Here is a 24,049-nt window from a genome sequence, read left to right as displayed (position 1 = left end):
GTCGTGTGTGTGTGTGTGTGTGTGTGTGTGTGTGTGTGTGTGTGTGTGTGTGTGTGTGTTTCGACTTCGTCAGACCTCTCACGTACTCTCGACGCGTACAGCGCCTCGTGCTGTTACGACGGTAGGGTCAACTTTTGTGGCTGTGGCGTCATCGTCGTGTAACCCAGCGCGGGAACGAACAGAAATATCCTTAAAAGAAAGAGACGCGGCAGGGACGTCGGTTATCTCAGTGACAGAGGTCTTCGATTGTGCTGCGCGCATGCGTGTGTGTGCGTGTGTGTGAAGAGAGGAGGTACGCTTGGGTGTTCTCTTCCCCCACCCCCTCCTCTGCATAAAACGCACCCACCCAAGACTTGCTGACGCTCGCAAGCCTACCTGGCACCTCCTTCGCCTGCCCCTCTGCCGCTCCCTTTCGACGCCGTTCCCGCTGCCTTTTTTCCTGGCGCGCACGTCTCGCAGTTGTCGAGTCGGCCCAACTGATCGGTTGTGGCAAAAGCCAGCGATGTCGTCTGGTGCCCCGGCTGCGGTGGAAGCGCCGGGCCATCATGGGGGTGAAAGGGAAAAGATGAGCCACCGCATTAAGCACCGGAAGGAAGTGAAGCGTTATCATCAGCGGCAGCAGAACAAGCACCTGCGCGAGGAGGCCAAGGCGAGAGACGCGCAGCTATTTCTGTTTGAAACCCCAGCGCTGGCTGCGACGGACACGGTGCAGACGCAGCGCAATGATCACATGGCGCCAACCGTGACGGCACTGACCTCGACTGCCCTGACGATGATTGAACACAAAAACACCGCAGTGGGGCCCATTTCAGCCGACAACCAACTGCCTCCACCCACCTCTGAGCAGCACCTCCAAACAAATCAGCTTGCTTCTGCATCGACTACCAGGGCCACTACTACCGCCGCCGCTATCCCCTCCGCCCACACCTTTACCTCAGCTCCACCGTCCAGCTGGAATTTCGAGTTTCTACTGCGCGCGCCGCCAGGGTCTACCTCGATCCCCTCGTCGTCGGCTGATTACGGCGGGGGTGGTTCGTGCACTACCAGCGCCGTGGCCCTGCCGGCGGTAGCGAATGTGACGGCGTGTCGAAGCTTGAGCGTGCTGGGCCCATTACAGTCGCACGCAGTTATGAGTGCTGTGCAACGTGGAGGTGCGCGGCTCCCTACCGCCGCATCCCGAGACTTGCAACTCTCCACCGCCACCATGTCAAATGGCCGTCTGCCACCGGACTCGTGCGCCCCGCAGAACCCCAGCTCTCGCCCCTCGGCGAGCTGGGATCGGATCAGCGTGCTCCCTATCTACAGTGGTGCATCGTCCACCATTACGAAGTTGCTCAACAGCACCCACGTCCAGCGCGTGGAGGGGGTGGAAGCGATCCCGATGCAGGCCCCTCTTGCGCCGGGCACCGACATCAACCAGCCGCCGCGCAATTACTTGACGGTGGACCCCGTCCACAACGTTCACCAGCACGCCCCCGGTTTTCTGCGCAATCAACGTGTGGCGCTGCAGCACATGTTGGCGAGCGCTGTGATGGAATGGAAGGATATGCAGCAGAACGCCCTCATCGTGTCCAGTGCGGAGGCTATGCGCACCATCTTCGAGCAGGTCTACGTGCCGGAGCGTCCTTTGGCCCTGCGCGTGCAGCGCATCGGCCCGACGCTGGTTATTGACTCGCGCGCGTCGAAGCCGTCAGAGGTGCGCGAGATGCGCCAGCAGGCCCTCTTAAGCAAGGCCCTGTACCTCATGAAGGAAACACACGGTCGAGATGCCGTGGCGACAGACAAGGCGGCGGCGGGTGCAGCGGGACAGCTGGCACTGACTCTGCCAGAGCGGCGCCTTGCCAGCATGACCGCGTCCGATTTGCACTTCGGAGCGAACTTGCACCGCTACTCGCAGGTGCTGCGCTGGCGCATGGATGCGACCGAGGTGCTTATCGGCATCGACGCCCCCATCGTGATGGACCAGCGAACGAGCACCGAGCAGCTTGTCCGGGTGAAAGAGAAGGCGCAGGTAGGCGCCGCCGATGCCGAGAAGCGCGAGACGCTCCGCTACTGGTTCGACGCGATGATGGCGAACGTGTCACACATCGGGACGTACGTGCACCACGACGGCATCCTGCAGAGCCACCACATGAGGAAAACAATGGACATACTCGACAGCGTCGAGGCGCGCATGGCGGCGGCGGCACTTAGCTTCACGAGCCGCGTTCTGCAGTGGCTAGTGAAGCAGTGTCGTCGTGACGGCGGCACGTACGCGGTGGTGCGCGACTACGCCTTGGAGTACGTGGAACTGTACGAGTTACCCGACCTTGACGAATCCGCCGCATTCGTGGAGGAAACGGACAAGTACTTTGGATGCCCTACAGCTGCCGCCTTCGCGTCCGCTAGCCGGGGCGCAGCAGAGAAGTTGGCGGACGGGGAAGCATACATTGAGAGCGAGGTGCCCTCAACGACGTCGTCGGGGTACGGCATTAGCGGCTCCTCCACCGCACCCCAGCTGAACCGCTTTAACTGGAGCTTTGGAAAGACGTGCTTCAACATTGGCCAGCACCTGTTCCGCAGCGGCGATCTCAGCAGAGCCGGCGATGCGCTGCCACTGCTTCACCGCAGCTTGCGCATTTTTCTGCCATCCTGCCGCGAGGACGTCGTTGCACGCGAAACGGTAGCGGAGCTGGTGAAGATGGTGCCAGTGTTGGTGGCGCGCAAGCTGCAGGTGGACGCTGCGCAGACGGCAACTGCCGTCGCCTCCAACAACACGGCCAGCAGCCCCAAGAATGCTGCTGCCAGCTGTGTCGCTGGCCTGTGCTCGTCGCCAGAGATCTACAGAGACGCACTGCTGCTGTGTGGTCGCTTTGAGGTACCGCTGCGGCACATGTTGGTTGAGGCCGGGAAGTGGGAAGGCGATCAGCTGATAAAGGCCTTCTTCTCCCGGTGCCTAGTGACGTGCAGTGCCGCGGTGTGTGCCGTGGTGGCGCTGTCGCTGGAGGCGTACTACTGCGGCTGCCACCACCTGCGTGTGCTGCGCATGACACGCAGCGCGGCAAAAGCGAAGGAGGGCAAGGCAAGGCTGCGTGGTGCAGAGCATCGAGAGGAAATAATGGCTGCCATATCATCGTGCACCCAAGACCTTCTGCAGGTGGTAGTCGAAGGGCTTGTGCGGCTGGAGGAGGCAAGTGCGCTTGTGGGACCGCCGCACTCGGCAGCCAAAACGGCAGCCACCTCAGCAGAGGCGCGGGCCGGCACATCTGCTGCAGACGAAAGCGCCTCCGTGAACGGCACGACTCCAGTCAGCAAGGACAGCCGGAGCTCCAAGGAGAAGTCGCCCCCCTCCACATCCTCCCTGGCGCCAGCCAGGGCATCGCCAACAGACCTCTGCAATCAGCCACCAACGCCGACGACGTCACCAGCGCATGTAAGCGCACCCTCTGAACTCAAAAAATGCAGCCACGGCACGAGTATGGTTGTGGTGCCTGCGTCGTGCTCGACGGTGCTGGACCCACGGACACAGGTGGATGTCACCCCTCTCCACTCTTCCCTCTACGAGTTGTACGGCGACATCGCCGTCGCCGCAATGTCAGACGCAGCGAGCGGCTTCTCGATACGTGTACTGGCAGAGCTCGGCACACGCATGGAGGCGGGGCTGCAGCAGTGCGGCCGCAAGCTACCCACAACTCTCAGCTGGCTCACAACGCTCAAGGCGGACGTCATGAGCCTCTCCTTCACGGCGCTGCGCTTCTATGGAAGGATTAGCACGCACACACGCCGCCATCTCGCCAAGCTTTCTTTGGTGTACTACCTAGTCGGCAGGGAGCACCACCGCACAGCACGCTACACGAAGGCGCTGGAGGCACTGCACCGCGCCAAATCCCTTCTGCATGCCTCTCACAAGGCCGCCGAGGACACGGTCTTCGGTGCCGTCTTCGGCTCGCACAGCATGCTGCAGTGGGCGGACGTGATGCAGCAGCTGGGGGATGTGTACCGCAGCGTCGTGGAGCGTAAGCTCGACGGTGCCTTCGGCATTGCGGCCGCCACCCTCACTCAACCGCTTCTGATCGGCCCTCTTCACGAACTGCCTGAGGATGCCGACAACTTTTTCACGCAGGCTCTGAATGCCTACACACAAGGTGGCCCCGACAGGGGCTGCCGATCCGCAAAGGTGTACACCCTTCTCCTTTACGCCTCAGTGCTGATGGAACGCTTTGCAGTCTCAGGCGTCCCAGCTACGCACGCAGCCTCGCAACGCATTGCGCAACTCATACGGGAGGCCGAGGAGCTGGCGCCAAGCATGTTCGTTCAGGAGCGTGAGTGGCAGATGCTCCGCCTCTTCACTATCACAAGTGCCGCCGCGCAAGACACCGCGTTAGCTCGAGCAGTGGAAGAGATCTTGCTGCGTACGATCACAATCACTAGTGCTTCTGCAAGCAACTCATGCATTCGCCAGAATGCGCCTGTCACGGTAGAGTGTGGTAGCAATGATGCTGCCGACGCCTCGGCAGCGAAGGAGTCGCAGTTAGCAGATGTCAGCGACGCAGAGTGCGGTGGCTGTCGCAGGGAGCGGTTGGTGATGCTGCCTTCGTGGCCAATGCTCCTGGAACTGCAGAAGGCGCTGGTGTGCTGCGCGATGGTGGAGCGGGAGGTGCCCGATCGGCACACCGACGCGTCGCAGTCGCGACCACGCGAAGCAACGAAAGTTGCATCCACGGAGGCTAAGTATCGTAGGATGCTACGGTGGGTGGGTCGCGCCACCAGCTTCCTGACGAGCGTGCTGCAGTATTGTAAAACGCACAGCAGCGACCTGCAAGGGGCTGCCGCACGACGTCAGTGGCAGCCGGTGTTGCGGTCGTGGAGGGAGCAGGAGGCAGGCGTGTTCGTGCATCGAATGGCTTCCATGATCGCGTTGCGGCTGCTTGGTGCGGCTCAGGCACTCCTTCCTAGTACAAAGCAGCAGGAGGCGCGCGGCGCCGTCAAGCAGATCGCCCTCTCTCTCGAGCATGCCGCTGCTTTGAAGGCAGGTGGTTCGGAGGGGCGCGTAGCCGTCCAGCAGCTTCTTCGAGACCTGAGTGCACTACTGGCGCCTTTCGTAGAGTGGTAGTGTAGTTGTTTTTCTGCCAGCTGAGCAGTCGATACAGCAGTGGTGCGGCGTACAGGGCAGCGTGAAGGCAACGGGGGTGTGTAGACTTGGGCGGTGTAGCCCCCTTTTTCGCCTATGCGTGTCGCTCTAACTGAACGGTGCCATTTGCTTCATCGTACCCACACAACTGCCCGTGCGTCTCTATGAGCCCGCCCGTCTTCCCCGAAAGCTTCACTAAGAAGTGCACCAGCGACTAATGCGAGGGCCTCACAGGGGGGGGAGTTGTTCTGTTTTATCGGCTTCTCTTCTTGTGCTGAACACGCCGCCCACGGGTTGGCGCACACGTGTGCGCGACTGACGCACCAGCTCTCGGTTTTCTGCCTTGTCGTTCGGGTGCTTCCCGCTCTCCTCCTCTTTTCCGCGAATCATCTCCGCCTCCGCTGAATCACACGACTACGCTCGCGATGGGACTGCAGAGGAGGACCACAGCAACAACAGCGATAACGAAGAACGAGAGAACCGTAGGCGAATGCGAGTGTCACACGACACAAGCGGCTCGGAAAAGAACGCGGTTGCCCTCAAGCGTCTTTGTGGCCCACTGGGGCAGAGGGTGGGCTGTGGGGAGAGGACAGCGCCTCGGGCATGAGTCAGTAGAGGAGGACAATAGCGAAGTTTGACGGCGACCACGCTACCCTTTCTCCCCCCGCCTCCCTCCCCGTCTCCTGCAGGCACATAAACCCATACACGCACAGTAGGGTTCGCGTTGAAGCACGCGCACCAATGCACGGCCAGCAGGGAACTCCTGCGGAAGCGCATGGAAGAAAGAGAAAGGGCGGAGAAGGTAAATACAGAGGATGGGGCCACACATCAGTCCCCCACCTCTCCCTTCTCCAGTCTCAACCGCTGAGGAGCGTTGCTGCGTTGCTTTATGATGCATGAAGTCCTCTCCATCAGTCTCGCTCCCATTCCCTCCCGACCTTCGTGTGGGCCTCACTGCGACCCCTCACCAGTCATTCTAGTAAACTTTTATCTCGGAAGCGTTCCGATGCTCAAACGGCGTGGGCTAGCAGCGATTGCTGCAGGGGTGGTGACAGCCTTGCCTACCCCCGCACCTCTCACCGCAGCGTCGCGATGCGTTTCCACCGGCGACTTCGATCATCCACCCTTTAGCTACCGTCACCAGCACACCTTCAACACCCTGCCGATGCACGACGCCAACCGCTTCGGTGGTCGCACAGCATATCTGCGTGAGATTGGGCCGATCGATCATAAGAAGAAGGGCCGCCTTTTCAAGCGCGACCTCGCCACGCTGCAGTTCAACGTGGACGTCTGGTGCGCGCAGCAGTCATTGCGCAAGCAGTGGAAGGGGCGAGACTGGGACGTGGTGGAGATGCCCTTTGAGCTGGCGCCAAAGGAACTGCAGCGCGTAGTGCCGGAGAAGTACACGGACGTGCCGATGATGACGGATCCGGTTCACCACGACTATATGAACATCCGGCGCAAAGTCTTTGATAGGGAGGCTCTGCAGGGGGCCCTGTACCCCAACGGTGGCGCTGACCAGTCACCGTACCCGGCCATTCAGCGCGTGAACAGGGCTGCCATGACGCTGGACAAGTATCTTTGAAAAGACTCTCCGTGTGTCCAGGCGTGCACCTCCCCCCCACCCAGCGAGAGGTAGGAGGGCGGAGCACGCTCAGTGTATGGAAAGGGTGATCGTAGGGGTGTGCGTGTGTGATGGTCTTCACTGCCCCCCCCCCTCCCCGGAGAAGATCGTGGTGGCACCTGACGATGGTCCTGCCGCTGCGTCAGTGAAGAAGTCTCTCCCTCCCTCTGTTTAGATTTGTAGCTGCGACAAATACCGCCTGCCACCTTTTCCATCCCCCTCCCACACCCGCAGCGGAGGAACGTGTGAGCACGAAGAAGGCCTGCAAACGTGTCCCGGATGAACGGCAGCGCACGACTTTTGCCACTTTATTCTTCGCTGTGAGCGCGTCTGCGCTCTCATGCGCCTCTTTTGGCAGTGAAAAGGCAAAGCGCGACACCATCTGTGTGGGCAGTGTAACTCCACTTCTGCGTGAGAGAGAGGGGGAGCCTTTCTGTGGGCTGGCCGGACCGTAGGCACTGCAGGGCGTCAAGCTTGCCCTCCGTCTCCCTCTCTCTTTTTCCCCTCCCCTCACGCCCAGTCGCCTCTTGTCTATTCCTTCGACTGCGAAGAGGGCGGATAGACGACGCTTCAAGGGAAAGAGGCTCTTGTTTGCGCTCAACCCATACACGCATTTAATAAGACACCTGCACGGCACCGTATGCCGAGCCTGCACCACTCCCCCTCCCCCGTAAGACTTGCCGGCACCTTCGTCTCCTTCCATTCCCTCCCCTTTCCTCCCTCCCCCCTCCTCCTTCCCGTTACCCCTACACGCGTACGCCCACGCCACGCGACAGTATCACTACGCGCCGAGGCCCCTCCTTTCTCTGTGATTTGCTCTCCTTTTTTTTTCTCTCTCGTATCAGGTCGGTGTGACAGTTTGCGTGGTGTGCGTATGCCTGTGCGTGCGTGATTGTTTGCGTGCGTGTGTGTGCCCTCAGCGTCTTACCGTTTCTTCGCTTCTGGTCTTCCACGCAGATCCTCCCCTTGCACTACTGCCCCTCTTCAGTGCTGCAGACGTGCATACATCAACGTCGCAGGCCACACACAGCAACCATGATTGGCCCTAACGAGAGCAGCAATGCCGACCGCTTGGAGTACCTGTACCTCAACCTGGTCGGCCAGACGGTGCTGATCCACACCGTGGACGGGGCCCTGTGCGAAGGTCTCTTCGTTTCGCGAACCGACGCCGATGTGGCCGCGGACGAGGCGGGTGTGTTCATTTCTTTCCCGCGCAACCTGCCCTCGGTGGTGCACAGCGCCCTCGACGCATCGGAGCTTTCTGACGAGACGCGCCTCTTCCGGTACGAGGACATCATGATGATGGAGGCCAAGAACATGAAGTTACGCACCGAGACCCCAGGCGCCGGCCACGTGCACTCCTACCGCGGCGAGCACGACCTCAAGACGCTGGACTGGGCTGCCGAGGGTGCGGATGAGCTGCTGGAGGCTGATAGCCACGTCACCGGCCAGTGGGATCAATTCAAGGCGAATGAGCGGTTCGGCGTCGCCTCGACCTACCGCGAAGAACTGTACACAACGAAGCTGGATGAGTCGAAGCTCAGCAAGGAGCAGATCGCCTACGCCGAACGCACCGCAAAGGAAATTGAGGGCTCCGGAACGCGCAACCTGCAGCACCGCCTCGAACGCACCGATGTGACGACCGAGTATGTGGATGAGGGCTCTATGTTCTCCGATGTGGCACGCGACGCTCGTGGAAGCAAACGCAATGTGCCGGCCACGCGCAAGGAGGTCGCTGCGGCAGCGCCAGTGGCGTCGGCTGTACCAGCCACCACTGCGGCAGCAACCACAGCCACGGTGGGTCGTGGCACAACTCGTCAAGCTGCGCCAGCGCCGCCGCCACCAGAGGAGCCCGTCACCTTGCCACCGCCACCGGTGCCTGAAGTCAGTGCGGTGCAGCACAAGACGGTGTACAGCCCCAACCCGTCGGCCACCCCGTTTGTGCCGCCGCTGAAGAGTTTCCTGGCGAACGTGGCCCACCTAGTGGCAAACAACGACAACTGCTACGCGTGCCCAACGGACTGGCCTGGCGACATCGACTTCTACGACCGCGACGTGTCACACTACTCACGTCCGCAGGCGCCGGTGCAGCCGAATATGCACCACAAGTACAACCAGCCCGTCATGAACCCCATGCCGGGTCGCGGTGCCCCCATGAACCACCACCAGCACCACGCTATGAACCCGCATCCCGCAGTGTACAACACAAGCGGCTCGATGGGGGGACACATAGGCAACCCACACCTACAGCAGCAGCACCCTCAGTACATGGATCCTGGCAACAACAACAACGGCATGATGCCACCGCAGGGGCCAGGTGCTATGCCAGGTCCATCCCCGGCACGTATGCAGCAGCAGCGCACGAAGACGTCGCAACCTCAGCAACCGGTCCACACAGCCACACAGTCCATCCCGCCTCCTCAGCAACAACAGCCCCACCAGCAGCAACAGGTGTCGGCAATTGATAGCAGTGGCCCTCAGCAGGACCGTGCTGTCTCGGGCGCCAAGAAACTGCGCCGCGGTGGTATGGCCGCTGCGGCGCGCCAGGACGGGGGAGAGGGCGCGCCGCAGGGCGGAAACAAGAAAAGTGGGAAGTAACGCCGGACTGGTGTGTGTTTGTGTGTGTGGAGGAGGTGAAACAACAACAAATTAAGAGAGAAAAGGGATGATGTTGTGTTTGAGGATCACCCCGTTATATTTTATTCCCCATCGCATCCCCTCCCCCTCCCCTCCCTCCCTTTTCCCTGACAGCCACGCATCAGACCGCAGATGCGATGGAGTTGTGACTGTATGGCTGTGAGGGTGCTGTTGTTGTTTGAGGGGTGAGTGCGTAGGCGTCTATTGGCATGTATGAAGCTCACACGCAGTGGCATTCATAGATATAACGTAGGCATGTATGCATGCCTGCACGCCTAGGTAACTGAAGACAATGGGAAAAGAAACCAAAATGGATTGCATTCCTTCGACTATGTGTGCGTGTGTGTGGGTGTGTGTGGGTGGGTGTGCTTGTGTGTTCAATCAGTTGTTACCACTGTGTTAAACCAGGCGAACCGGTCCTGTTTCCTCTTCTTTCAGGTAAAAAGGAGCGCGAAGGAAGCACACGCACATCGCCAGTCGTAACGCTACAGGAAAAAGAGGCCCACGCTGTGCGTGATGGGGGCGTCGCTCGAAATGACACCGATAAGGCGGCACGCGCGTTGCCACCCCCGCCAAGAAGGAAAAGGCTCGACCCGCACGGGGAGATGTGAAGAACAGAGCGCAGCGCACTTTCTTCTGCACCGCCTTTGGGTGGGCGGGTGTGTCTGCAGGTGCTCTGGCGAGTAGAGCTGCTTGTGATGTCTCTCAGCCGTCGTCTCTTCCCCGACAACGCCTACCTTGGTGGCCACACCGCCGGTTTCCGTAAGTAGGTTTGCCTATTATGGACAAGAACTCGTATACGCCGACTACTCTGCCGCCTCCAATGACGCCAGCCCAAGACATGTGCTTGCGGCACCTCTTTCCTCCCCACTCTTTCTGCCCTACCTACCCTCTCCACACATACACACACACGCAGACGGGCGCACAGGGCACCCGCCCATGGCACACAGACTCTGGGAAGCATTTCTGTCTTAGAGAGCCTCCCCACGTGCGTGCATGTGTTTCTTCCTGAGTGCTCAAGATGAGCATCAGCGAGCATCCCGAAGCTGAGGAGCCACCTGGTATGCAAGGAGCAACGGCGTCGCAGCAGCACCTCCTCCTGGAAGGTGCGCATCAGTATTGCTCCGCCTCTCCACAGCCTCTTTCCAGTCACCTCCCACTGTTTGTCTCAGCTGCAGGGGCCACAGTTCCGGACATTGGTGTTGCCGAGGAGGGCAGCGCCTGCTTTGCTTCCTCTGATGACTGCGACACCCCGCGCTATATCCCTTGCAAGGCTCGCTACGCTGTTGGGTCCACCGCAGTCCTCGTTGAGCTACTGCACGATATTGATGATTAGAGGGGAATAAATGCTTCGAGGGCACACACACACACACACACACGTGTGTGGACATTGCAAGCGGCGCAGGCGGGGCGGGGCGGGGGGGGAAGATGCAGGTCGAGCACATCTATGGGCGTTGCTGTCTTCGTCTTCCGAGATTAGCTGCACGGGTGCTCTTTGTTCTCCTCTGATACCGCTTCTACGGGCTCTCTAGGGGAGGACAAGAAGGACAAGAGCCACACGAGGGTATCCATCCACTTCATGGGCGTCTTTCCTACCAGCGCATGTGCAGCCCAGGTACATGGGCATCGGTGAAAATACGGACTCGCAAGAGCCGCTGCACACCCCCTTTTCCTCTTCTCGTGATAAACTTGTGCGCGTGCAGTCACCACAGCACAAGAGAAAGCGCATGCGCTACCTGAACATAGGAGAGAAGACAAGAGAGCTAGAAGAGAGTGCAATACGTTCTCTCTGTACCTCGATGTAGTGGTATGAGGCGCCCAACGGCGTACGTCGCTGCTCGCGCTTGACAGATTCAAGCCCTTGTAGCTCTTCTCTCGATGCATCAGCCTATCCCCCTATATAAGCCATCCGTAGTGTGTGCGTGCGGTGGAAGGCTGAAGGCTGTGCAGGTATGCATGAAGGCGGTTAGCACTATGGCAATCCCGCCATCCTTACGCACCACAGAGTGTCATCGCCCCTTCCCATTGCATTTCGTGCATCCCTTCTCGTGTTTGAGTGACAACCTTTTCCCCCTCCCAGCCCACACCGTGCCACACCACCTCCACATCCCGCTCGCATTTCTTGTCTCACCCCCGCCCCAGAAGAGCGCACATCTAAAAAGGCCTACAGGGACACGCTCTGTGGGTGGTGGTGGATTTCCGTCGACACTGCGCAATGCCAGCGAAGAGCCAGTTCCTCAAGGGCCTTGAGGACAAGCCACACCACGTCACAATCCCTCTTGAGGACTGGCATGATCTAACATTCCGAAAGTGCCTGTCCTTCACGCGGCTCTACGGCGTTTCTGGAATGAGAATTTATGCACAAACTAAGAGTGGCAACATGGAGAACCGGACGTTTCGCATCATCCACGTCGTCCCACGCTTTATGTCGGAAGCGGAACTGCTAGACAGAGAGAAGCTGCCCCTCATTGCAAAGGAACGCAACCTCGAGTACGCCCGTGTCTGTGACGCCCTCTATAGACTGCAACGTAGACATGCACAGACTCACAGCAAAGCTGTGAGCCCTGTGCCACCTGCTCAGACACTGGACATAGGTGGCGCACTTGCAGAGGTGCTCGCCCTACGCACGACGCCGTGCTTTGGCCTGCACCTTCTCGTCACCGTTCAAAGTGAAAATACTGAGCAACAGAGCGCGTCGCCGGCGCTCACAGATGTGGCGGCGCGCGCACACCTGAAGCGGTTACCGCTGCCCGTCCTACATCGCTTTATTTCTGAGCTCGCCGCGGTACGCGCGGCATGGGAGCGAGACCTTCTTGCACCCAGTGCGGCAGCCGCTATCCAGGAGCAAGCCCTGTTGGGAAGAGAGGTCATCAATGCGTTTCTCTATCACATTTGCCTCTGGCAGCGCCGCTACCCCCTGGAGCTCTTGTCCGCCGTTCTCTCCTTCTACGACGACCAAAGGCAGCCTTTCTCCCCCGCCACTCCAGCGAGCCGCTTAACACCAGCTCACCTCGAATCCTTACTGGAGGAAGCGCACCGCCTGTACTACCCAGACTTGAGCGACGTGCCGGGCTTAATCCGCTGCGACGTTTTCATGACCTACCCCCATATGCCGCTGGAGGAACAGCGGCAGCTGATGCGCAAGATCGCTGCGGCTGTCGCTCACCGTGAGGCCGCTGGCAGCCTGCGACACCAAAGTACCAGCATGGGCGCCGAAGAGGACTGTGCCACCGACAACTTGTTTGGACACTCTCGCACTCCTCCCGACCCACAACTTCTTCTTCGCTCCTTCGTGGTGGACGGTGCTACGGTCATACCGGAGCGCTTCTGCACTGATATGTCCACGGAGAAGTACCACACAATGCGAGATGCCTTTGAGCTCCACAAACATGACGGTGTGCGTCGCTTGGCTGCGCAGGACTACGGCAGGACGTCGACCAACCTTACCTCGCTTCCTCCTCCCCAGCCGGCAGCATCGTCGATGGGGTGCCGTCATAGCTAAGTGACGGCATTTTTGCCTCTTTACGCACGTGTGCGGAAAGCCCGTCTGCAGGTGTGGGTGCGCGTACCCCTCCCCCTCCCCCTCCCCTTCCATCTATCCCCATCAATCACCACCGCCTCTGGTCATTTGCGGTGCGCTCTCAAACTGCATCGAATGGGAAGGACACAGCCGCGGGACGCTGTCACACAGAGGCCACCACGCACTCTCGTGAGGACGTGTAAACACAGACAAGACTGCGTTTTTCGCGCCTTTGATTACTGCAGGGTTCTACACTGGGTGGAGGGAGACAAGAGGTCCGGAGAGCGGGTGGGGAACGCGATCGCCACAGCGTGCCCTTTCCACCGGCACACAGAGAGAGAGTGTGTGAGAGGGGGGGGGGCAAGCGGAGAAGAGGAGGCCTCTTTCCCTTGCCCTGTGCGCACGTGGGTGTGGGTGTGCTTGTCGACTTGTGTTCTTCGAGGGTCGATCCTGTTGTGTTCCTTTTCTCGCTCACCTCTCTGCTCATGTGTGTGGGTGTGTGTTTATTTGCTTTCATTATACTCTTCCTGCTGCCTGCTACTGCTGCCTGCTGGGCGCCCTTGCGTCGGCACTCCTCCTCCCTGCTCCGCCTGTTGGATCCGTCCTCTTTGCCCTCCCCGTCCATTTCGCCGTCGCCTCCACAACTCTGCGGCGTTTTCCTCCTCTCTTGCTCAATCAGAAAATGGCGGCGGTTGTGGGCAAAGGGAGGGATGAGAGAAGGGGGCGGAATTACATGAGGGATGGCAGTGGTTGCACCTGTCCACTCCCCCCCCCCCCCCCGCCCTCGCTCTCCCCTACCCGCGGTGCACTTTTTACCCCTCCCCCCACCTCTTATCGTGTCTCCCACCCCCTCGTGCAGACGCCGTCGCCAATCTCAGAGTGACGCCTTGTTTGTTTTCGAGTGATCTCTCTGCCCCTCCCCTTCAGTTCTCCACCACCTCCTCCTCTCCCACGCCACCGCCTCTTCCCCCACATGTGACTGTGCGCACGAGTTCACGATCCCGCGAGACTCACGCAGTTCGCCCTCCCCCACCAGGCGCCGTAGGATGGGGAGGGCAAAGGGCCACATAATCCCTTCGAAGGGCCGTAAAGAAGGTAGGCGCTGCCACGGCCCCCAAAAGGCGGCGAACGTCGCCGTGTGAAAAGCTGCCAGGGGAACACATACGCCACGTTGCGGGCAGAGGAGGCGAGCAGGCAACTCCCTCGCGGATATGAGTGTCTGTGTGCGCTGGCGATAGGCCTGTTCATCCCGCAGCGGTGTCAGCGCCTCCGGAGGAGGAAGGGTGCAGGGTGGATCAAAAAGGTCCAAAAAGCACGAAACGACACACACGCAGCGCTCTGCACGACTTCGCCCTTGCCGCGGCCAATTGTTTGGAATCGCTTCCCCTAGCTTTGACCTTCTTCTCTCTCACTCCCTCCCCGCGTATCCGTGCCCAATCCAGAGTCATGAAGAGCAGCAAGGGAGCACGGTAGCAACACAGTCCACAAGGGTAGTCATGTACACATGCGTAAGCCCACAGGTGGACGTCTCCGTGTGTTTCGTGAGACAAGAGGCGAGACGGCAGTTAGGCGTACTACCGTGCCACTTTTCTTACTTTCTCTCTCGATGGTGCGACCATGATAGCCCCTGTTTGGCGAGCAGTGCGCACCCTCTTGCCACCGCCGCTATTCCGCCTCCCCGCTTCGCTCAGGATGAACCCCAGACACAAATTATGCCTGGCCACAACTCTTGCTGCTGCTGCTACTCCCATTCTGCGGCGGGGCCCTCGCCCCTCCTCTTTTTATAATCGCCGCCATGGCCTCCGACACAACAATGACACACGTAATAAAACGAGCAACAATCGCCCTCTGCTTGTAGTTACTGCCATTCCTCCCCACACACGCCCACACACACACAAGTACTCCACTCAAGCCACATCCGCCGCGCCGTGTCCTTGCCTCGCTGCTACTCGCAAGCGTACAGCCTCGCTATTCCCCATCGATACTTGATAGGGTTTGTCTTCAGCCGTCTTCCCTTCGACCCTTCCTTCCATCTCCCTCCCTGCACACCGCGTCATCGCAATGCAGGCAGTACTCAGTCAGATTCACAAGGCCAATATGAAGGCCCTTATACTGAGTCGCATGAACGTTACCATGGTCGTCCTGGACGGGATTGCAATGCTGATGCTGATCATCGCGTGGGCTGTGACCGTGAAGAAGGAGCAGGGTGGCGTGATGGCGCGCTATGCGGCCAGCATTATCGGGTTCATTCTACTCGCCATCACCATGACGCTCTCTATCCTGGTGCAGCGCCTTCAGCCGCGCCTCTCTCTTTTATATGCGCACCAGATGATGGCGGTGCTGACGCTCATTCTCAGCTCCATCAGCATGGGCATGAATGACGTAGTGGTGGATCTCTGCAACCGCGGCAAGCAGGTGGAAAAGACGCAGTGCGGCTCTCACATTGTCGAGACGATCGCTGAGGTTATCGTTGCCCTCACCATGGTCTTCGACTACGGATCCTCGCAGCAGCGCATCGTGACCTTCATTGACAAGGGCATCCTAGATGGCATCAAGGGCCGCTCCAACGCCGGCGGCATGACCCAACTCCCCTAGACGGGGTGAGCAACGGAGATGACACAGCGGGTGAATGCGTCCGCTGTGTTTGTGAAAACGCAGGTGGGAGAGAGGAGGACGTGCCCCATAGGGAGGCTACCCAGCACAGTGCACCTCCTCCTCCTTTATTAATCTTGCTCGCCAGCACCGCACGAGGGGGCAGGGGGAGGGGGAGGGGGGAACAAGGCATGTGGGTGTGGGTGTGGGCAGGCGGCGAGGTGTTTAAAGTGCAAGAACCACCATGTAACGCATACACGCGCTGGAGCCCACGCGCCCTGATACTCGCCCGATGAACATGTTCTTCGCATCCTCCCTTGCGTGATCACCGATTAACCCCCCCTCTCTCTCTCCTCACCCCCTGCGCGGGTGTGGAAGGCGGCGGGATACACATATACGCCTACAGAAGCGCCTTGTGCAGGTGTGGCGACTGTGACTGCTCAGCCCCTCTTTCGATCCCCCTCTCTTTCCTGTTTTGCTTCCCGTAACTTTTGTCTCTCTCTCTCTTGCATATTTGCGTGTGCTTCGTTAGACATGCCACACCCATGCGTGTAGTTCGTCTTGTGTATGCTGTCCTGAGCCACCACTGTTGTGTGCACGCGTGTTGTCACTGTTGGCTGCTGTTACTATCGTTGCTGTGTGTTCCGTCAAGTAACGGACCAGCACAGTCTCTCTTGCTGTCTCCCTCGCCCCCCACCCACACACCTTCTCTTGCTCTCTGCTGCTCTCTCACCCTCAGCGCTGCCTCTCTATCTTGCTACGTTTCTTCCTCTCCCCCCATCCCCACTTCAATCCTCTCGATGTGTGTGTGGGTCTATGCGCCTGTGCCACGGAGGTTTCTGCGGTGGCGACGCGCGCGGAGGGAAGAGAGACGCGCGGCAACGACTAGTGATAAGAAAACAAGCGTAAGTCAGAGACAGGAAGAGAGATCAAAAACACACAAGAATGTGTGCGTGTTGCTGTTGCTGTTCCCGTCAAACACCCCGTGTTCCCCGCACGGCGCCTCTCTCTCTCTCTCTTGGCGTGTGTTGGTCTCAGTGTGAGCCTCGATGTGTGTGTGTGTGTGTGTGTGTCCTGAGCACGTTGATCCCCGTCTTGTGCTGCGGTGCCAAGGCAGGAGGAAACGATGGATACGCACCAGTTGTGGGCTTCAGCTCACACACACTCTCGAGCACTCTTCTCAGAGTCGATCAATTATGTGACGAGGAGGGGGGCGGTAAGCGAGCGCTTAGAGCGCCATCTGAGTCGTCAAGGGGGATCACACGCCGAAGGAGAAAAAGTGGCGTCTTGAGGTAACGGTGCGGAATGTGAGAATGAAGATGACGGGCGGTGCCATGCGTTAATGATCGAAACTCATGTACGATGCGAGGCGTTTACCCTTCCCGCCGTCTTCCATACACCCACAGGCCCGGTGTCGCCTCCCTCCCTCCCTCCCTCCCGCCTTCCTCCTCCTTCGGCCCTCAGGTGTATGCGCGCTGCCAACGGTTCTGCGTCACTCTCCTCCCACTTTCCCTTCTCTTCACTGCCGTACCCACCGCCAGGCATACCTTCACTCTCGCAGCAGTTGCAGCACACTTCACTGCCTCGCCCGCCTACCTGCCCTCCCCCCGATGCGGCTCCAATAGAAAGAAGGTCAGCGCACTCACAGGCCCGCATTCGCCAACTGGGGAAGCGCAATGTCCACGTGGGACGAGCGAGCAGAGCCGCTGTGGACTCTCCTGGTGTGCATGCCAGAGTGTCAGGCAGCGCATGCCTGCATCGTTCGTGAGCTGCGCGATGATGGCGTCAACATTGTTGAGCACCGATTCACGCTGACACTCGATCAGGCCCTCATCATTGTCCAACAGTACGCGCACCTGCGGCGGCGCGCAACAGACCCCCTCTCGTCTACGAGTGCCGCCACGGAGGCAGAGGTCGTTGAGACGTCGCTGCAGTCGCCCCTGCCGTCGGGGTGGTCGGAGCTGCGGCACCGGCGATGGATAGAGACGTCATCTCAGCAATCGTCCCGGTGACAGCAGCGCCCGCAACCGCAACAACAGGCGATGTCGCCAGCCGCGTGAGTGGCCAGCTCCTGGCCAACATCATGCGTCTCGCTCAAGGGCATCGAGCGCACCAGCAACCGCGCTCCTCACCCGTCTCCACGCCTGGCAAGGTCGCAAGAGGCGCTCGCGAGGTGGTGCCCCACCATCACCACCGTTTTCTGCTCTGCCATCTCTCCGAAGAAAGGAAGAAGGTGGCAGCGGCGCGAGCGTTGAGTCAACGTTGCCTAGCGAACACACCGCTCAAGCCGTAACGACTGCTATCACCGCTGGCACAAACTCCACCAGAACAGTTGCACCATGGCTGTATCGGCGCTCTTGTGCTGGCGTGCTCTCCTCGCCGTCGGCAGCGGCATCGCCTAAGCTCTGTACCACCGGCAAGGATGGCCACATGTTCAATGCAGATCCACAGGTCCGACAGCAGGTAACGTCTCTCCTACAGGGGGGCACAGTGTTGGTGCTACTCTTGCGCGCTGTCAACGCTGTCGAGCGCCTGGTGCGCCTGACTGACCCAGAGGATCCTCTCGAAGCACAGCGCGTTGCACCGGAATCCTGGTCTGCTCGCTACGGTATCGACGAAGCGCGGATGGGCGTGTACACGCCAGGAAGCCTCGCAGATGCCCGGGTCGCCGTGCAAGCCGTCTTCGGTGAAGTGTACGCGCACCTGGCAGCTCACACCAAATCCCCACTGATATTGCCAAATCGACTAGCGCACAGGGCCGCAGCGACATCGCCGGCCGTCGCAGACTCACCAGCAGCTCCGCTGAGCTTTGCTCAGATCCTCCCTACGCTACGTGCTGGAGTGCCAATGGAATAACGTATTTCGTACTACACCGGCGTGCAGCTCCCATCGGCGTCGACTGCGACAGCGCTCGTCACGATCTCGACTACAGTAGGGGAGGGTCTTGGTGCCGTGGCCTTTGCAGAGCGAGCTGCCACCGACGCCGATGGGAGCATGATGTCCGCTGTAACAATGGTTTCCAACGCCTCCACATACCCGAGTACCGCCCCGCAGTACCCACAGCGCCAAGAGAGGCTTAACGAGCTAGAGGACCTGTTGCGCGGCCGCGTAGGGAGCTGACACAATACGTACATGCACACGTGCGTCCGCGTGTGTGTGTGTGTGTGTGTGTGTCGCGCCGTGGAGAGTACAAGGAGAAGGCCGCAACGAGAGGAACAGGAGTGAATAAGGATGTACACAATATGGAATAATGCTATGGACGTAGTGCATACCTATGCTTCTGGGTGGAGGAGGGAGTGGAGACGGTGGAGAGGGACAGCGACGCTTGCGCGCAGCTCCATCTCTCTCCCCTCGTGCTTCCCGTCCCCCCCCCCCCCACACCCACACCCACACACACGCTCCTCGGCTATGAGTTCATTAGTTCACGAAAACAACGCTAATACTCACTTTAGCTCCGCTATGTCACTCACCTGCGCCGGAAGATTCTGCGTAGTCGTTAGATGGGCAGATGGTAATGCGGCGCTCTCTCTCTCCTACTCGGCTGCAATGCCCCTTGCCTCCTCCCACCACCCCAGTGGCTTCGTATGCTGGTCATGCTCGGCCTCGTGTTCGTGCTCGGGTGGAGGGGGGTCACACATGTCGTGCCCTTTTCCTTTCATGTATCCCAAATTTCATATCGCTCGCTCGCTTCTTCCTTTCCCTCCACTACCACCATCGCTCCCTCTTGCGTGCCTCTCTCCCTCACTCGGTGTGCACGCGGCTGCGCAGTATCGCCGGATTCCGCATCGCCTTTTTTTTCTAGTTTTGGTTTTGGTTGTTTTGGGGCGCATTTGTGTGCGCTCTGGCTCGACTGTAACCTAAACTGAGCCCTACTTTCGTCCTGTGCGTGTGTGTGTGTGTGGGTGTCTTTGAAAAAGGGGGTTTGTTCCCCCCCCCCCCCCCCACCCCTCTCTCTCCTCCAGTCATCTCTCTTCCCCTCCACATTTGCCTCTCCTTCTCTCGCTTGCACAGGTTTCCTTCTCCCTCCGTGCCCTCTACTACAGTGGCAGGGGCTCGCGAGTACTCTTCCCATTGTCGTGACTGCTGTCGTGGCGTGCCGCTTGCGCGTTCGTCTTTGCTGCTGTTGCTTCCCCCCCACCCCCCCACCCCCCACCCTCAGCCCCGCAGCCGAACAGGGCGTTCTCTTGTGGAGCCTTTGTGTGAGTGTGAGTGTTAGTGTGTGTGTGTGTGTGTGTGTGGAAGCGCAACGAAAAGCCCTCAACGAGGAGGCGGCCCGTACGGTGTATCTGCGCGCTCGTCCGCGTCCCCGCACACCCACCCACATCGATCTCCCGTTCACCGGCATAAATACATCAGCGCTGTCCACCGCGATACGAGGGGCACCCGTCGCCATAGTCCCCAGCAGAGTAAAAGAAGACACAGCAAGCGAGCGTAGCGCGATAGACACAAAGAAGGGGCGGCACCTGCGCACACCGCGAGAAAGGCTCTCATCTGGGCCGCGGCCAGTCCTCCTCCCCTCCCTTCAGTGTTGAGCGCCACCTCCACCTCTTGTTTCTCTCGCCCCCGCTTGTTTGCCCTTTGCCACTTCTCATTCGCGCGTCGCTGCCATCGCCATTGTCGTCATGAACAAGAATTACCCGGGCCGCATCACGTCCGCCCCCCTGACGCAGCAGGCGCGGGGGATGTCGCTGCGCACCAGCGCATCGCCGAGCTTCCTGGACCGCGCACAGTCTGGTAGCACAGGTACAGGCGCTAGCGCGCAGCAGCCGCACCACCACGGCACCCTGCCTCGTGCGCCGCGGGCGAAGCCGACTACCTCGGTACAGGCCCCCGCTCCAGCACCCCCACCACCCAAGGAGGAGATGGAGGAGGAACGTAGCGACGCTGCTGAAGCCGCCTCGTCCGAGGTCTCCTACCCGGAAGACCGCGTCTACAACGTGGAGGACTTCATCAAGCTGCGCAGGTGTCAGACGCAGGTGCCGCGAGAGGTGATGGAATATGCGCGTGCTATGTGGAAGGAAATGCCGGAGAATATGGACGACATGGAGAATAACTCCCTACGCGACAACCTCTTTCGCGAGCAGAACGCCTCGACGATGTCGAAGGTGATGACAGACCGGAGGATCAACAACGAGGTGCTGGGCATCCTCGGCAAGGTCACGGCGTCGAACCTAGAGAAGATGAAGAAAGAGCTGACCGACCTCCCCATCCGGCAGTCTACCAAGGAAGAGATCGATGAGGTCATCAAGGTATTCTTTAACAAGTCAACCAAGCCGGAGGATAGCTGCTACACGAACCTGTACGTGCAGCTCATCGCACACCTCATCTCCTCCATCGGCGAGCGCGAGGAGGCCGGCCGCATGATCCGCAACGAGGTGCTTCGTCAGTGCCGATCCACGTTCATGAACTCTGGGGCAGATGCGGTGGAGCTTGAGAAGCGGATGGCGACCATGTCACCAGAGGATGCCGAGATGGAGCGCATACAATTCTCGGGCAAGCAGAAGGCAAACATTCAGTTCCTTGGGCTAATGTTCAAGAGCCGGCTGGTCCGCCAGAAGGTTGTGCACGCCGTGTTGGACTCGCTGCTCTACGGACCTGGCCACCGCCGCCACATCCCAACCGACTACAGCCTCATCCACTTCATGGAGTTGCTGCAGGTGTGCGGTCCTCATCTCGATGCCGCTTTCTACGAGGACCCGCTCCCGCGCTACCGTGAGACGATCACTGAGCTGAGCATCTCACACCCACAGAAGCGCATCCAGTTCCTGCTACAGAACTTCCTCGAGACAATGAACAACAATTGGGTCCCGCTGCACGGCCCCGGCGCACGCCGCACCGAGGGTGGCGGCAACGCCGCGCAGAACAGCACCAACAACAACGGTGCTGGAGCGCTGGCGAATACCAACGGTCGCGGCGGAAACGTGTCCGCCATGCCACCGGTGCCCGTGCCGGCCCAGGAGGCGCAGCTCAGGATCCCTGACTATGAGGAGTTCTCAAAGGTGATGGATGACTTCTTCATGAGCAGCTCCGTCGACGAGATCGTCTCCATCATGTCGTCGATTCCCCCTGAAGTGGTCGTGGTGTACTGCACCAAGTGGCTTGGCCGGTACATTAATACATACAAGTACACGGCAGAGCGCACCCGCCTCGGTGAGCTGTTCGAGACCTTAATGAAGAAGGGCGCCCTCACCATGGGGCAGGCGCAGGAGGCGCTGCTGCAGCACGTGCAGAAGTCAGCAGAGGAGGAACTTTTCGCAGACATCCCAAAGTACTTCGTTCACTGGGCCTCGCTCATCCGGCACGGCCACAGCGTGTTTCCGTACTCGCTTCACACGAAGGTACTGAACATGCTCGTAGATAATCACGTGAGCATCGAGGTAATTGCCAACATGGTGCGCGACGTGGAGGCTGACACAAAGCCTGACCAGTTGAAGGACCTGAAACCCCAGGACCGCTTCCGCGTGCTGCAAGCGCTTCTGCGCTACACCCCACCGATGTTCGCTCACGACTCGGACGACGACCAGCAGCAGAAGTTAACTGTGCTAGATGTGGTTGGCACCATCGACCCCGAGGTCACGTACTTTAATGAGCTCTGCACCTCGTACGATGACGACAACTTTCACGCAAGTCCGGCCCTGAGCGACATGCAGAAGCACAGCCCGTTTCTCTGCGCCTCGGCCTTCTTCACGTTTGTCCGATACGACGTGAACTTCCTGTGCTCCCAGTATAAAGAGTTGCTGCGGAAGATCTTTACTGCACGCCCAGCTGACACGCTGCTCGTGGAGGTGTACCTGCAGTGGAGGAGCCTCGGGTGCTCGCACCGGTTCCTCTTTGCCTTCATCCGCAAGGTCCTAGATGTTGTAAACAACCGCCTAGACGTGCTGAACAAGCTTGCTGCACAGCTGCGCACTACCTTCAAGGAGGACATGCTTGTCTCACTGATGGAGGACGCAATCAAGGAGCGGAAGTGAGTAGGACTGAGATAAGGAATGGGGAGGGGTATGAAGAGGACTTTTTATTTTTCCCCGCCCTCACTCTCTCCCTCTATCCTCTCCTGTGACACGCTCACGCCCGCGTTACTACACACGCTTTGTCATGGTGTGTGTAGTGTCGAGTTGCCTTCTTCACTTCGCGATGTTTTCGTTGAGCAGTGCGCGTGTGGGTGGCTGCACTCTGCTGCGTGCCGGTCGCTTTTCTCTTTGGTTGTTGTTTGCTTTCACTTCGCAGTGCTTCGTGGTGCTCTCTCTCCCTCTCCCTCTCCCTCCTTCTCTCTCCCGGAGGTCTGGCGTTTGCGGACCATTGCTGACAATGACAATTTGGATGAGGGCGATGTCGACAGACGCTCGGCTGCCTCCTCCGCCGCCCCCTCCCCTTCCCCACTTTTGTCGTCTCTTCTCTCTCTTTCATGTGCGCAGGCGCTCGTGTGCTTCCCGCCTGCGCCTCTCGCTTGCCGGAGCCTGTGCCCCACCTCATCCTCTCGCGTTGCAGGGCTGCTTCGTCTCCAGGTAGTCGATGGGCTGAAGAGGGGAAAGGGGGAAAGACTGTCCATAACGCTGGTGGTGATGGTGTGGTTTGTTGGGGGGCGGGGGGGCCGAGGAGATGCGAGATGACTGTTGGCCTGCCTCTTCGCTCGCGGGTGTGAGTACCTTCTTTCCCACTTGGCCAGCTAGTTGGCTGCATACGGCCTCCCTCTCCTCCCTTGTCAAGGCGCTCTTCCATCCCCCTCAGCTGAGCACCTCAGCGAGAGAAACGAACAGGTGACCGTGTCCCTCGCTGAGGTGCTCGGCTGGCATTTTCTTCTTGCTCGCAGGCAGCTATGAGAGAGGTAAAGAGAGGCGTGTGTGAAGGGGAGGAACGGACGAGGGTTGGCTAAGACCGCGACTGGCAGTGGCTTTCATGCAAGGGACTGTGTGCAGAGAGGCGGGGAGCTGGAAGGAGAACACACTTTACTTCTGCATCTACCTGTCTGGGGATGTGTCTGTCGCCGGGGGGAGGGAGAGGTGCAGTCAAGTACAGGTAACTAACGTACACCTATTTTCTAGCTCCCCCCACACCACCTTTACCCTTTTCTTTTTTTTCTCTCTCCCGCGTGTGTGTGTGTGTGTGTGTGTGCGTGTGTGTATTGGCCAGCAGCACTGCCGTCTCGGAAGCCGTTCGCCCCCTTCCCCCCCCCTTTCTCTCTCTCTCTCCTAAGGGCTGGTGTACTTGGACATCATTGCTGGTCAAGCGGCGGCTCCTGCGCTGATGGCGGAGGCGCCCCTTGACAACTTATGTGCGTATGTAATTGGGTCGATGTTCGCGTTTGTATTGCCTCGAGCAGGTGTGTAGGGAGTAGGGAATATGGACAACGAGGGATATGGAGAGAAGAGTGGGGAGGCGGCGAGCAAGCGAGCAAACTAAAAAGATGCACCAATGCATCTCTACGCGCAACCTGGGTGGTCGTAGGCACCTACCCTCGCTCCGTGCATGTGTAGCGTCGCCGCACCTGTCCAGCATGCATGCATGCATGCATATAGCGGCACTTTTGCACGTAGCTCATTGTATATGGTATGTGCCTCGCCGACCT

General features: G+C 59.5%; 6 protein-coding genes and 1 pseudogene across 6 annotated transcripts; all 7 read left to right on the top strand.

Moving 5' to 3' along the window:
* Positions 1-1,204: 1,204 nt before the first annotated feature.
* LPMP_101040 (hypothetical protein) lies at positions 1,205-5,092 on the top strand (the record flags this gene model as incomplete). Its single annotated transcript, XM_010698524.1, has 1 exon — positions 1,205-5,092. One exon carries the CDS (start codon positions 1,205-1,207, stop codon positions 5,090-5,092), a length of 3,888 nt encoding a protein of 1,295 aa, XP_010696826.1.
* A 1,183-nt stretch (positions 5,093-6,275) lies between these two features.
* Positions 6,276-6,695, top strand: LPMP_101030 (hypothetical protein; the record flags this gene model as incomplete). The annotated part of the gene is made up of 1 exon (XM_010698523.1): positions 6,276-6,695. One exon carries the CDS (start codon positions 6,276-6,278, stop codon positions 6,693-6,695), a length of 420 nt encoding a protein of 139 aa, XP_010696825.1.
* Positions 6,696-7,769: 1,074 nt separating this feature from the next.
* LPMP_101020 (PAB1-binding protein, putative) lies at positions 7,770-9,332 on the top strand (the record flags this gene model as incomplete). Its single annotated transcript, XM_010698522.1, has 1 exon — positions 7,770-9,332. The coding sequence occupies one exon, from the start codon at positions 7,770-7,772 to the stop codon at positions 9,330-9,332; it is 1,563 nt and encodes a 520-aa protein (XP_010696824.1).
* Positions 9,333-11,586: 2,254 nt separating this feature from the next.
* LPMP_101010 (hypothetical protein) lies at positions 11,587-12,873 on the top strand (the record flags this gene model as incomplete). Its single annotated transcript, XM_010698521.1, has 1 exon — positions 11,587-12,873. One exon carries the CDS (start codon positions 11,587-11,589, stop codon positions 12,871-12,873), a length of 1,287 nt encoding a protein of 428 aa, XP_010696823.1.
* A 2,079-nt stretch (positions 12,874-14,952) lies between these two features.
* Positions 14,953-15,486, top strand: LPMP_101000 (hypothetical protein; the record flags this gene model as incomplete). The annotated part of the gene is made up of 1 exon (XM_010698520.1): positions 14,953-15,486. The coding sequence occupies one exon, from the start codon at positions 14,953-14,955 to the stop codon at positions 15,484-15,486; it is 534 nt and encodes a 177-aa protein (XP_010696822.1).
* A 1,359-nt stretch (positions 15,487-16,845) lies between these two features.
* On the top strand, positions 16,846-19,344 carry LPMP_100990 (annotated as a pseudogene).
* Positions 19,345-20,105: 761 nt separating this feature from the next.
* Positions 20,106-22,454, top strand: LPMP_100980 (eukaryotic translation initiation factor 4 gamma, putative; the record flags this gene model as incomplete). Its single annotated transcript, XM_010698519.1, has 1 exon — positions 20,106-22,454. One exon carries the CDS (start codon positions 20,106-20,108, stop codon positions 22,452-22,454), a length of 2,349 nt encoding a protein of 782 aa, XP_010696821.1.
* Positions 22,455-24,049: the final 1,595 nt, after the last annotated feature.

This window comes from Leishmania panamensis (assembly GCF_000755165.1).
Source record: "Leishmania panamensis strain MHOM/PA/94/PSC-1 chromosome 10 sequence".
Lineage (NCBI taxonomy): Eukaryota > Euglenozoa > Kinetoplastea > Trypanosomatida > Trypanosomatidae > Leishmania > Leishmania panamensis.
The sequence above is the reverse complement of the archived record's forward strand: the minus strand, read 5'-3'. Positions and strand labels throughout refer to the sequence as shown.